The following is a 13,794-nucleotide window of genomic DNA, read 5'->3' as shown; positions in this document are numbered from 1 at the left end:
TGTATTTTATTTTGATTTAGCCATTATTTTACCAGGTAAGTTGACTGAGAACACATTCTCATTTATAGCAATAACCTGTGGAATAGTTACAGGGGAGATGAATGAGCCAATTGCAAACTGGGGATGATTAGGTGACCGTATGAGGGACAGATTGGGAATTTAGCCAGGACACCGGGATTAACACCCCTACTCTTACAATATGTGCCATGGGATCTTTAGTGACCACAGAGAGTCAGGACACCTGTTTAACATCCCGTCGGGAAGACGGCACCCTGCACAGGGCAATGTCCCCAATCACTGCCCTGGGGCATTGGGATATTTTTTTGTCCAGAGGAAAGAGTGCCCCTTCTACTTGCCCTCCAACACCACTTCCAGCAGCATCTGGTCTCCCATCTAAGGACCAATCATGACCAACCCTGCTTAGCTTCAGAAGCAAGCCAGCAGTGGAATGCAGGGTGGTATGCTGCTGGCTGAGAGTGTACCATAGACATTTGAAACCGGCTACTTTACATGGGGCCACAAAGCCCCTCTGTCCTTGGTCATGACACGAGTCACAAAGACGTCACAGTGCCTGCATGACTGAACTCTTAGTGATTGTTGTTGAACTGCTTTTTTAAAAGACAGCTGTCATGCAATTCAACACAACAGACTGAGCACATGCACTGCAAGACAAGCTACGTCATTTTCCAGAACCCATGAATAGCAAGTTACACACCCAGGATGGGAAACTAGAACAGTCAGTCACTGGTGACACTATACGGACAGACACTAATTGTCACTCGACTTTCAAAGAAGGAAGGGAAACAGGCTTATCAGTTTCAATAATGAAATTAGGCTTTACTGTTTGTTAATGTTGCGACAGTTCGTTTCTGGTAACAGAACAAAATAGTCAGCACATAGTAACTTCTGATTTAGCTGTACTTTAATTAATGCAAACACGTGTGTGGTTCGTATATATACGGTCTCACTGTTTTACCTCGCAGGGCAAAACAGAGAAGAGGGCGACACATCCTATTGTTCTCTCTTTTATACTGAGACATATTTCCCGCTCAATGCTGGCCTGTCCGAGGGAGGAGGAGTGTGGTTTAAACTTGCTCCTCCTGTCGTCGGCGTGCAGGCTGATCCCAGCGTCGTGACGCACTTCCTGTTGCCGGTTGTAGTTCTTCTTGTCTTCAACAGTTGATTTACTCGTAGTTTATAAACTTAATATTGTAGCATAGCTTCCCCGGTATATTATATAAGTTATGCATACAAATAGCCAGTTCAACCCTAACATGTTCACAAGTGATAAAGTAGTGACATAAGATGGAAACCCCCTCAGAGTTATCCTCACTTGAATGGTTCACATAGACATTGGAAACAGGATCAGCTAAAGGCGTCTGTAGGCTTCCCATCCGAAGCAGTTTTGTGACGTTTTTGTTCATTTTGTTCTTTAGCGAGGTTTTTTTGGCTGTTCATAAGAACTAAAAAAATTATTGAGGCAAGCAGTATTTCGGTAGCTGAAGTCTACGCCTCATTGGTCAACAGTAGGGATTCTTCAAGTGTTTGTTGTCATTCACAACGATAGACGATTTGTTTTCATGCAAAAAATAGTTCACTTGAGAAATATTGCACCAAACATCTTAGCGACTTCTAAATGAAAAACTTCTAAGTGAATGGCAGATTTTTTTAGTTATTTTAGATTAATTCTGACTATTTTGAGGAAGTGTATACTGGGTACGGCATCTCAAGGTGGACAAACAGTGCTATTGCAACTTTTTTTTTTTCAAGCAAAAGTCTTCTAAGGGAATATGCGAGCACACTTGTTCGGTTCACCTAGTTGAGTTATTGGGACTCACGGAACAGAGTCAGAGAGGGAGAGTAGGAGGGGCACAGGGTGCGGTTTTAGACTGCCAGCTGACTTGCGATTGGCTAACCTCTCAGCCAATGACTCTGAAGACAAATGAAGTGTCACAGAGAGAGATTAGATAAATAAGTGGAGTGAAGAGCAGGAGGCCTGCTCAGGTTTATTTCAATTTGGCAGAGTCGCCAGAGCGTGGCTGGGACTTCATCCCTAATGACCTAAGGGGGGATGGGAGGGAATGGGAGAGGGCTAGCTCTCTCTGAGTGTGTGTGTGTGTTACCCTAATGGTTGGAGGGGAGGCTGAAACAGAAACAAACAGAGGCTTATGTCCAGCGGATAGAGACCTGCTTTACTTAAACATGATGGGTCAATAAATAGGTCAATAAATATTTTAAAAACATACATGATCAATTTTAATAAAATAAGTAACAATTGCCTCTACATCCGTGTCTCATGTCTGTTTGCTCTTCTTGGTGAGGTAGCTCTGATAGTAGAAGTTTCTGAAGAGTACGATGAGGCTGAGGGAGTAGACAAACACCACCGTGTTCATGGAGTCTGGGAAGTCGCAGTCAGTGAACAGGTTGTAGCTGGTGTGGATGGTCACTATGAAGAACTGGAGCTGGGGTCACAGAGGGTCAACATAACCAGTGTCAATAAGAAGAAAGCTCAGTTGTGGGCTTCTAGTGTGACCACATTGAAAGTGCACAGTTGTAGAGCCCATAAAAAGAGTTCACATATTCAGCACAGATGCAGCTTCATACAGTACATGCAGTATGATCCTATTGTCTTCACACAACAGTTATTAGTGGGGGTCTTACAGTAAGGCTTCAGGGTTAATAAGGTCAGTGATGATCTAATGTTCATTGTGTCCCAGACCTAACCATGTTAACAAGGCTTCCATTGACCACTCAGATCAACCACAAGTTAATAAGCTAGCATCCTGACATGACACTGAAGGTTAAAGCTAGAATCCTTAATTGCTACATCTATTTTTGGACTTAAATTAATGATATACACCCATTGATTGTTGAAGAATATAACGTATACATTCCCCATGAGCTTAGTTCAACTGTCATACCTCATCAGAACCCCAAATATAAGCTTGTTAAACTCCAATGTTTGTTGACAAAGTAAATGTAAACAAATACTCTATAGCCTCAAAACATGGCTAAAACTATAATTTTGATATCATGGATGGTCAGTCTTTGCATACATAGCTCTTGCTTTGAATTTGAGAGTGGTTCCTGTTCCTGTTCTCCAGGCCCATCCCTCAACTTTTTACCAAAACACAGGTGGGAAGACAGCTTTGTTATTGTTTCAATAAAGGATTCCAGCTAATAATGCCAAATGTAGATTTCTGCCGAAATAGACATACCCAAAATAACTTATTTTTCATGCGATGGCCATAAACAATAACTAGTTAATTGCTGCATAGTTCTAGAAAGGTCTGGTTGAACATAGTTATACATTGCTGAAGTGTACTTACTTTCGAGGACACAAGCTCAAGTAAATATGACAAATATTATACAATTATACAGTACCTGTCATTCCAGGGTTTTTCTTTATTTTTATTATTTTCTACATAATAATAGTGAAGACATCAAAACTGAAATAACACATGAAATCATGCAGTAATCAAAAAAGTCTTAAAGAAATGAAAATATATTTTTATATTTGATATTCTTCAAAGTAGCCACCCTTTGCCTTGATGACAGCTTTGCACACTCTTGGCATTCTCTCAACCAGCTTCATGAGGTAGTCACCTGGAATGCATTTCAATTAAAAGGTGTTCCTTGTTAAAAGTTAATTTGTGGAATTTATTTCCTTCTTAATGCGTTTGACCCAATCATTCGTGTTGTAACAAGGTAGGGGTGGTATACAGAAGATAGCCCTATTTGGTAAAAGACCAAGTCCATATTATGGCAAGAACAGATGAACTAAGCAAAGAGAAACGACAGTCCATCATTACTTTAAGACACGAAGGTCAGTCGCAAAAACCATCAAGCAGCCAACAAGTGCTCAGCATATGTGGGAACTCCTTCAAGACTGTTGGAAAAGGATTCCTGGTGAAGCTGGTTGAGAGAATGCCAAGAGCGTACAAAGCTGTCATCAAGGCAAAGGGTGGCAACTTTGAAGAATCTAAAATCTAAAATGTATTTTCATTTGTCCAAACTTTTGACTGGTACTGTATATTCAACAAAAGTGGAATAGCGCTTGAAATGACTGAAATGCTTTCTAAATAAATAAATAAAATTAGAAAAAACTTACTATGAGATTTAATATTCATTTTAACTGTAAAATAAATATGATCATATTGAGCAACGCCATTCGAATTGCTGCAGACTCGTTACAACTTCAGCTTTACACACAAAGTGATTTTGTCCCTCTGTGACCAAAAGAAAGTGGTCGTGTTTCAATTCTATGAAATTATTTACAATGTTTTCATGTTGAGAGTTCTAAATCCGGCTGTGAATATCACCGTGAGATGAAACCACGATAGCTGAAATCGCTAGACTCTCCCCTTTAATATGCTGTCTCAGATGCTCAGAGGGAGAGGAAATCTATTATTTGTCTGGATAAGCCAGAAAATCTGAAACGTCACATCCCTTTGCTAATGTGGGGTATGAAAACGTATACTTCAAGTCAGGTCTGCTGACCGAGTGGTAGTGGAGAGCAGACGGGTGGGGCTTTCTGCCAATATAAGGCACTGGACCCAGTGAAGTTCACATAGTGCTTTGTATACCAACATGTCAGTCAGAACCGGCCCAGAACCGGTAAGATAGAGGACTTAACATTAAAGGGGTTTTAAAGCACTTTGAGGTTCTTAGGGTAAAATCCCCTACAGGATATAAAGTAAATGTACATTTGTATTATCTAGACTCTAGTGAATGTACTGTATGGGTGCCATTTTGGAGGCCATACTGTAGCAGAGGCTCTGCATCAAGGCCACTCTACTCACCAGCTGCAGGGAGGTGAGGTAGCGCTTCCACCACAGATACTGCTGCATGTGCGGCCCCAGTGCTGCCAGCCCATAGTATAGATACATCACCACGTGCACCAATGAGTTGATAAGGCCTATAAGGAAAGCTGGAGGGAGGAGAACACACAATACACCGAGAATGGGCGAGTAATTCAGTGATATGTTTACAGCATTTCTTAATTTATTACAAGTTCAGATGTTTATAACTTGTTTCTAAAGCTGGGTTCTTTAATTGAATAAAAAGGTCTTGATTCGTCCTTTATTTTATCTCAAGGCGTAATTATCTATCTGCCCATCTTTGTACATGCAATGTGAAAATAAATAGCCAGGCTGTGTTGACTATCTTTAAACCAAAAGGAGGGCAAATGCTGCACTAAGATGCTTTGCCAGCTGTTTTCTACCAACTCACCGCCATTTTAAACAAATTATACAGCATCTTAGTGCCAAAAACTTCTCTTAATCCTGGCCGTTCTGTTCCTAGCTGGTCTATTTTGATCACTGCTTTGACCACTGCGAATGTCCTTTTCAAATAGCAGGGGTGTGGAACAGTTCCAAGGACACTGTAGGCATCACGGCATGTGTTCCAGATTCATTGAAATGTCAGGTGCATTTCAATGTGTGGGTGTGTGTACTGTCTGTCTCCTACAGAACAAGTCCTGTATGAATAGCCTAATCATTATTTCAACCAAGACTGAGCAGGAAGCAGACACAAGAAATAGATTGTGCAGTGCCATACTGTTACGTATAGGGCAGAATTGTCTGGGTCTAACACCGGGTAAATGAATCACCGTCTTGTCTGTAGTAATGTGGCAACCCTTACACTGGCCTCCTGCCACGTATTTGACCCCAGCCCACCAGTTGAAGATCATGGTGCCGTGGTGGTAGACATGCAGGAACGTCAGCTGACTGTTCTTCTTCCTCAGGATGAAGAAAAGCTGGAAGAGACGTGTCATATTTAATTTATTTATCAAACGTGACAGACATACAAGAATATGACAAGAAACACAATTAGCTACAGTCACATGGACAGAAGACAGCACATTAAAGATGTCTTGATAGAAGAGATGTAATAAGAGCACACTTACACCGTTTTTGCTTCAACCTGGGATAGTAGAATCCCTGAAGTGTACTTACAGTATCACTGAGCTCGATGACTTTGGAGAAGTAGAACCACCAGCAGACCTTGGCCATCTGTTCAGAACACATAGAAGATACATTTCAGCAGTAGGTTAAGATTAGAAATAATTTACATACAGTATATGTACACTAAGGAAATTGCAAAGCATTGCAGTGGATATGAGTTACCCGCATTGCCAGTGGGCTGGTGTTGTAGTCCACAGGCTGACATAATATACTATAGTTTGCCAACCAGGATGACGCTGTGAACTGAGGAGAGAGTAAAATGCATTAAAATACTATATGCTTACAGGTAGAGAAATAGCTACTCATCATCACTTATTTACACATACACTATACAACAAGGGTATAAATAGGTACTGTAATGTGTACAATAGATCCAAAGCACATCCAATATGAGTAAAATAGCTACAAGTTATCCATGCTTTCCACACCTCATAGAACATGTAGGCAGACAGGCAGACCATAGCAAAGTTGTAAATGATGAGCACAGGCTTGAGGTTGACTGGCTGTCTCTGAGCCATCAGCTTGGGGACCACCCATATGAGGAGCAGGTAGCACAGGAAGATGCAAGTGATTGGCACAGGTGAGTACACCAGCAACCAGCTGTCGGTTCTTTTGTCTGAAAGCACGCAGAGACAGCATTACTATAGGATAGGAAAATGGATAGGTGAAGCAATGATTTACGTATGTTGGTCTTGTACTGGTAACTTCAGTGAGCACGGTCTGGTTTTAGAAGCTGGGCACAGTTACCTCCATTATCTAACACCCCTTGGTAGAACAGTTGGATTTTCTGCCATGTTGTGGCCATCCCTAAATGCTGCAAAAATGCATTATATGATGAGTTAAATGCATTTTATCACTTTACATTATATAAAGTAAATATTCACTCTGATGAAGCTATCCAAATAGTTGGTGTGAATTATTTGCTCCTAGAAGTTTACATTTCCTAACTCATATAGTAGATTTCAGAAGGATGTCTATGCAAGCAACAGTACTGCCACCTAACGTCAGATTGGTAAATTATGAAAAGGGTCACAATTGGAAAAGACGCACAGAAATACTGTATCTGAGACGTTTTGTTGATAGGCTTCTCAAATCAGTCGGCCAGCCGGATAAGCTGAAGTAGGTTTAGCTTCTTGCTTCAGGAGGATTTAGAAAATCCCTTACACAACGACACAGCATATTGAACCTCGGATAACCTCTTTTGTATTTTAACTCTCTGTCGCCTACAAGTTACACTTTTAGGATTTTTTTCTCTCTCACAGAGGTGTGTATAGCTCTTTATGAAATAACAAGGTGTTGGCATGAATAGTGATGATGATGATAATGGTGATGATAAAATTATGAAGGTATGTCCCTTGGTTATACCACTACAGTCTAGACTTGAGGGACATTCATTTTAGAAATTACAAAATAACTATTTAGGCTAGGCCTAACTGATTTTGTCATACGAAAGTAATTTATAATAGGCTGTAATTGTCTATATTCAGGTGCGAGGTTAACAGAACTTACTTCGTAGGCTGCACTCATCGACCGGAATGCACAAATTGCAGATCTGATGGTCGCAAACCATCTAGCCATGGTTGAATTTGTCCGCCATCCAGCGCAGCATTCTCTCTGAGTGTTGATGGCGATATGAGTGAGCTGAATTGTCGTTTACCATCAGCCCCCGCGGCAATGAGGTAATCCACCTGCTGTGCATGGTATTTTAGCCTATAGCCGAGCACAAGGCAATCTATTTCATGCCTTGCCCACTTGTGAGATGCTATTTAACTTGAATAAATGTATGGTTTAAAAGAATAGTGAATAGATATAGGCCTAGGCCCAAACACAAACAGTATAATTGACCTATTATTTGTTAGGAAATAGCCTATGAGTTTACATAAAGGTGAAACATTATTGACGCTCGGTGCTTGATTTAGACAGGAGCTCACCAGTACTCCGGCACCTCAAATGTTCTAATGCTTGAGCTTCTGTTCTTCATAGAATAATTTGCTCAAAAGTATTGTGGAGCTCCTGCACCTAAATATAAACAGTACCGGCACCTATTTCAGTCCAAGTCAAACACCTAATGACACTGAGATGTAGCCCTCCTGCTCATTAACAATGTATGGCTCACAGGTCAGTAGGAGCAAGGTAAGACTCATTCAACTAATTCAGCTCACCAACCGCTTCTCTGGCACATCAGTGATAGAGCAACAGAGTTGTTCATCAGCTCAGTGACAGACTAGATCCATCTTCTCAAACTGCATTACGAATTCCCTACTTATGTCTGCCCCCTCCCCACTGTCTGCCCTCGGTGCTTGTCTTAGATCACTTTATGAAACTCTTATTATTTCTACTTTTTAAGTTTTGCTGATGATGTATTCATATTCGGTTTTCTCCCTGTATCCATTGACAGTAACTCCAGACCAGTGGTGTAAAGTACTTAAGTAAAAATACTTGAAAGTACTACTTAAGTCGGTTTTTTTGGTACTGTATCTGTACTTTACTATTTATATTTTTGACAACTTTTACTTTTACTTCACCACATTCCTAAATAAAATGATGTACTTTCTACTCCATACATTTTCCCTGACAGCCAAAAGTACACATTTTGAATGCTTAGCAGGAGAGGACAATTGTCTAATTCACACACTTATAAAGAGAACATTCCTGGTCATCCCTACTGCCTCTGATCTGACGGACCCACTAAACATATGTTTGTTTGTAAATTATGTCTGAGTGTTGGAGCGTGCCCCTGGCTATCCGTAACTTTAAAAAATTTGAAAATGGTGCCGTCTGGTTTGCTTAATACAAGGAATTTGAAATTATTTATACTTTTACTTTTGGTACTTAAGTATACTTTAGCAATTACATTTACTTTTGATACTTAAGTATTTTTAAACCCAATACGTTTCGACTTTTACTCAAGCTGTATTTTACTGGGTGACTTTCACTTGAGTTATTTCCTATTAAGGTATCTTTACTTTTACTCAAGTATGACAGTTGGATACTTTTCCCACCACTGCTCCAGACAAGCAAAATAAATCTACCCTGCCCCACCCTTTATGAACATAGAAACACAACATATTCAAATTATTTTCATTACATTCATACAACAACATAATCATACTTTTAATTGTGAATTCAGATTAGTTATATAGAACATAGTAGGCTTAGGCTACCTGCTTGTGAATAACCAGTATCTAACAATGGAACAACCAGCAACCTGGAACGTAAATCTTATGTCGGAGTCCGGAATATATATATATATATATATATATATATATATATATATATATTTATATATATATATATATATATATATATATATATATATATATATATATATATATATATATATATATATATATATATATATATATATAAATATAGTGAAGACGTTGACAAGTATACCCTGAAGTCCAGCACACTGCCCTGCATGGGTTCGGTGACTGTCAGTCCAACTGTCAGTCCAACTTTCCTTAGCACAGCATCTGTCTACAGACACCTCCGTAAGGTTTGACCTGCAGACTTCATAAACTGCAGAGGAGAGCAGGACCTGTCACCAGACCACATGTAGGGAAGACATACTGTATTTCAAGGGCCTAAATAATTCCAGTTTACTGTACAGGTTTGCCTTATCAGACACATTTGACAGATACAGACAAAATCAAATTGAATTCATACAAAACTATTCATCGGACGGTCAAGTCACTGACACAAGCCACCACCACCACCATGCTAAATAACAATTACTCGTCTCAGAAACGACACAGACAATGTTAATTGGAGTCCTGTTTATCTGCGTCTGACCCATGATTTCAGTGGTGCTGATGATAGTGATGGTGGTGGGGGTACTGATGATGCTGGTGGTGGGGGTACTGATGATGCTGGTGAGGTATGTGTGACATGTTACCACCCCCCTCAGACGACATCTGGCGTCCATCACTTGGAACTGGGTTGCTGACGGTATCGACATCAGTAGACCTCACTGTATCAACCACTGTGCTGTCTGTCTCGTTAACACGCATCTCTGAACTGCTCAGTGTCTCGTTTCTCTGGGAGCTGTTCCACCCAGCTGAGGAGGTTGTGTTGGAGTCCACCTGTAGAAGAGTAGAACAAACTAAAGTTAACAAAATAGGTACAAGCTAAAAATACACCTAGGAGATCCGCAGAGAGATCTCTATTATTTGGTTTACTAATCAGAACCTTTATTACGCTACAAGGCCAAATCATAGAGAGAGAATTACTAGAAAGAGAAGAGTCTGTGGGGTTTTCCTGTTCTAGTAATTGTATTTCTATGGAGCACTTCTGCAGACAGTAGTGTTTTCAATTGAGGAGCCAAACTGAAATGAAATGTCTGCAGTTCCCTTAAGAATAGTGCTTTCACTTACGGTGCAGTTGCCACAGATGTCCTTGTGGTAGGTGGCTCTGACGGCTGCCTCTATGTAGGGGTAGTGGAGGAAGCTGTAGGGTAGGACTATGTGGAACGTCAGTCGCCCACATCTGTCAGAGAGAGGAGGGGATAGGAGAGATACATTACATGGCCACACGAATGAGGTGTCACACCAGTTCTAAAGATCTCTGTAGATAGAAAATGTCTCAATAAAACCTGTTAGATACTTCATACCATTAAAGTCAAAGAGCAGTGGTAAGCTTTAGATTAGGGCTGACGGGTTTCCTTCAATCAATACAATTCCATTCCTTATTCATGAGAGATGTATCATTTTGAGAAACAACATGACAGTATTTTGGCCCTCTTTGATGGCTCTTACCTGTCATATTGAAGTGAAGAAATAATTCAGTTACTGTTGGAGGACAGTGGAAGTTGATAAAATGACTTATTTATTGTTTAAGACCCAGTGTATTCAAAAACGCAATTTTGGAATAATAGAGTGAAATTGTGAAAATGATGATAATGCCCTGTTAGTGTAAGAGCTGTTTAAAAAGACAGACTGAAATTTCAGCATGTTGTGGTGGGATGGTGTTTTGGTCTGTAAATTAGTTAATAGACCAATAAGAAAGAGAGTTCCAAACCTCTGCCAATTACAGTTCGTTTTCAGTTTAACCCTCCCCACTCAAGACCACTCCCAGACAGTCCTGGCAAAATTCTTGCTGGAGAAATGTATCTTTGCTAAGAAGCTATTTTTTCAAAAAGTGAACATTTTAATAGAAAACAATCACCATGAGGTAGGCCTACTTAATTATTACCCAGAAATCATTTGATATTGAGAAAAAAACTGCTGCATTGGACCTTTAAGTAAAAACAGGGCATTTCAGCTCTTATCATGGTTCATCAGGGTTTTTGCGCCTCAATTTCTGCACCTTGGTTGGAAAGCGAGGTAATAGCGGCAGTGTTACCTTCCCTTATTACCTGTCATATACCAGGAAGTCGTCCTTGTCTCCGTCCAAGGCCTCCCAGACGTCGTCCTGTAGCGGGGCCTGTTGGTAGACAGGGATGCCCGGGGGGGCCCTCCTCTTCAGCTCCCAGTACATGGCTCTGGACTGGGCCTCCCTCTCGTTCACGATGAGGAACGACACGTCTGTCAGGTTGCTGTGGAGCAGCTTGTCACGCAGGCCTCCTAGTCTACTCAGCAGCAACAGGACAATGGCAGATCAGTCATGACGAGGTGCCACTTGATTGCCACTAGATGGCGTTATTTACTAATTTCCCATTCTTTCATAATTCAGATCATTTCTCTCTACTGTTTGGGAAGGCTGCTCTCAATAAATCTGAACTGGATCACCAGCACCATTACATCAACAACTTTACATACATTTGTTTGTAAATACATTATTATTACATCTTAATGATTTCTATACCAAATCTTTGCACAGTGGTATAATAACAGTATGTTGCAGAAGGTCTACAGTAATGTTATGCAAGACAGATTCTGAAGACTTCTCTCTTACTTGGAGGCCTGTGTGCGGCAGAAGTGTCAGCTTGCTTTCAGCAGAGCCAGAACAACTACATTTCCCAGCAGCTCCTTCATGGGGGCCCCATGGCCCTTGATCTCCCAGTGCGGTGCAGTCTTGCAGATCTTGGAGGCATCATTGTCCCCTTCTACTAACAGAGGCGATGCGCATAGGAGCCCTGGCAGAGCAGCACACAGCCACAGAGTCAAGAGACCCTGCATCATGTCCTCCAAACCTCACCTAAAAAGAGTTCCAAGAGAGAGGCCGATGTCAGAAGTTCACTTTCAGATGTGATGGTTATTACAACTCTTCGTATGTATCACTATAGTCTCTGCTACATACAGTATGCAAAATATGGACTACTGAATGACATAATACCTGGACTGACCTCTGTCCTCGTTGAGCCGCTCTTCTGCTTCGCACAACTAAGCAATACAATGTTACGCTGCTGTTTTTAAGCCCTTATCTCAGGTAAGCACTACCCCCAAAAACAAACAGAGTAAGCCACTGTGTTTACTTTAGGGTAAGAGGGTTGTGAAACCCAACACTAACCTGTCAATTCCAGATATGTTTTCTTCTCTATGAGGCTACATTTTTGGATAATGTAAATTCTTGAAATGGTATTGTATTCTAATAAATGTTATAGACACCAGATCCAAGGCACTGAATTCCATGCTGATTCCATGCTGATTCTATGCTCATTCCATGCTGATTCTATGCTCATTCCATGCTGATTCTATGCTCATTCCATGCTGATTCTATGCTCATTCCATGCTCATTCCATGCTGATTCTATGCTCATTCCATGCTCTTTCCATGCTCATTCCATGCTCTTTCCATGCTGACTCCTCATTGTGGAGTATATATACAATCAGTATGTTAATGTTGTTTTTGAAGATTTACACAAGCCTTTTCGTTCTATAGTTTTCCTGTTTTGGAATTATTTGTCAGCCATCACACACAGTATATGAGCATGGAATGAGCATGGAATGGCGGGCCATGCTCATTCCATGCTGATTCCATGCTCACTCCATGCTCACTCCATGCTGATTCCATGCTCACTCCATGCTCACTCCATGCTGATTCCATGCTGATTCCATGCTCACTCCATGCTGATTCCATGCTGATTCCATGCTCACTCCATGCTGATTCCATGCTCACTCCATGCTGATTCCATGCTGATTCCATGCTCACTCCATGCTGGAATGCCATGCTCATATACTGTGTGTGATGGCTGACAAATAATGCCAAAACAGGAAAACTATAGAATGAAAAGGGTTGTGCAAATCTTCAAAAACAACATTATCAAACATTGTATATATACTCCACAATGAGGAATCATTGATCACAATTTAGCAAGGTTTACCAAGAAGTGGGTCAGGGGTCCAACTGTGTGGGAGTAGAATAAATGCGTGACATACAAACACGTCTAGAAGTAGCATGTATGATTCTGATTCTGAGAACTCCAAATAACTTCAGCACCAATGGTATTTTCATATTTGGAGTAACAAAAATCAGAAACGTCTTTTCTACCCCTCTTTTGGCTCTCAGAATTTTGGAAAAACACTGCAATTGATTTTGACCACATAAACAGCAATGCTCTTTCTACCCTGAATGATTAGGTCAAAGTACAGTACAGGCTAAAAGTAAATCTACAGGGTGATGGGCATGGCTTTTCAAAGGTCACAACATTCCAGAGGAGCGCTATAGATATTAATACTAATCCAAATATAATAAATATGTGAACAGAATAGTTCCTGTTTCATGAATCAGTTTCTTAGTATCTATACTGAACAAAAATATCAATGCAACATGCAGTTACTGAGTTACAGTTCATACAAGGAAATCAGTCAATTTAAATAAATTCATTAGGCCCTAATCTATGGATTTCACATAACTGGACAGGGGCTCAGCCATGGGTGGGCCTGGGA

At 40.6% G+C, this 13,794-nt stretch overlaps 2 protein-coding genes across 2 annotated transcripts; both read right to left on the bottom strand.

The window, feature by feature from the left end:
• Positions 1-904: 904 nt before the first annotated feature.
• elovl8a (ELOVL fatty acid elongase 8a) lies at positions 905-7,597 on the bottom strand. Its single transcript, XM_014140491.3, has 8 exons — positions 7,476-7,597; positions 6,714-6,780; positions 6,395-6,582; positions 6,129-6,209; positions 5,958-6,014; positions 5,644-5,758; positions 4,803-4,930; positions 905-2,462 (listed from the first exon to the last, which is right to left on the bottom strand). The coding sequence occupies exons 1-8, from the start codon at positions 7,542-7,544 to the stop codon at positions 2,295-2,297; spliced, it is 873 nt and encodes a 290-aa protein (XP_013995966.1). The 5' UTR covers positions 7,545-7,597; the 3' UTR covers positions 905-2,294.
• Positions 7,598-9,730: 2,133 nt separating this feature from the next.
• selenop2 (selenoprotein P2) lies at positions 9,731-12,343 on the bottom strand. Its single transcript, XM_014140446.3, has 5 exons — positions 12,243-12,343; positions 11,862-12,104; positions 11,323-11,535; positions 10,343-10,454; positions 9,731-10,051 (listed from the first exon to the last, which is right to left on the bottom strand). Exons 2-5 carry the CDS (start codon positions 12,086-12,088, stop codon positions 9,770-9,772), a joined length of 834 nt encoding a protein of 277 aa, XP_013995921.2. The 5' UTR covers positions 12,089-12,104; positions 12,243-12,343; the 3' UTR covers positions 9,731-9,769.
• Positions 12,344-13,794: the final 1,451 nt, after the last annotated feature.

This window comes from Salmo salar, chromosome 14 (genome assembly GCF_965601325.2).
Source record: "Salmo salar chromosome 14, fSalSal1, whole genome shotgun sequence".
NCBI lineage: Eukaryota > Metazoa > Chordata > Actinopteri > Salmoniformes > Salmonidae > Salmo > Salmo salar.
This window is presented reverse-complemented; position numbering and strand designations above follow the sequence as displayed.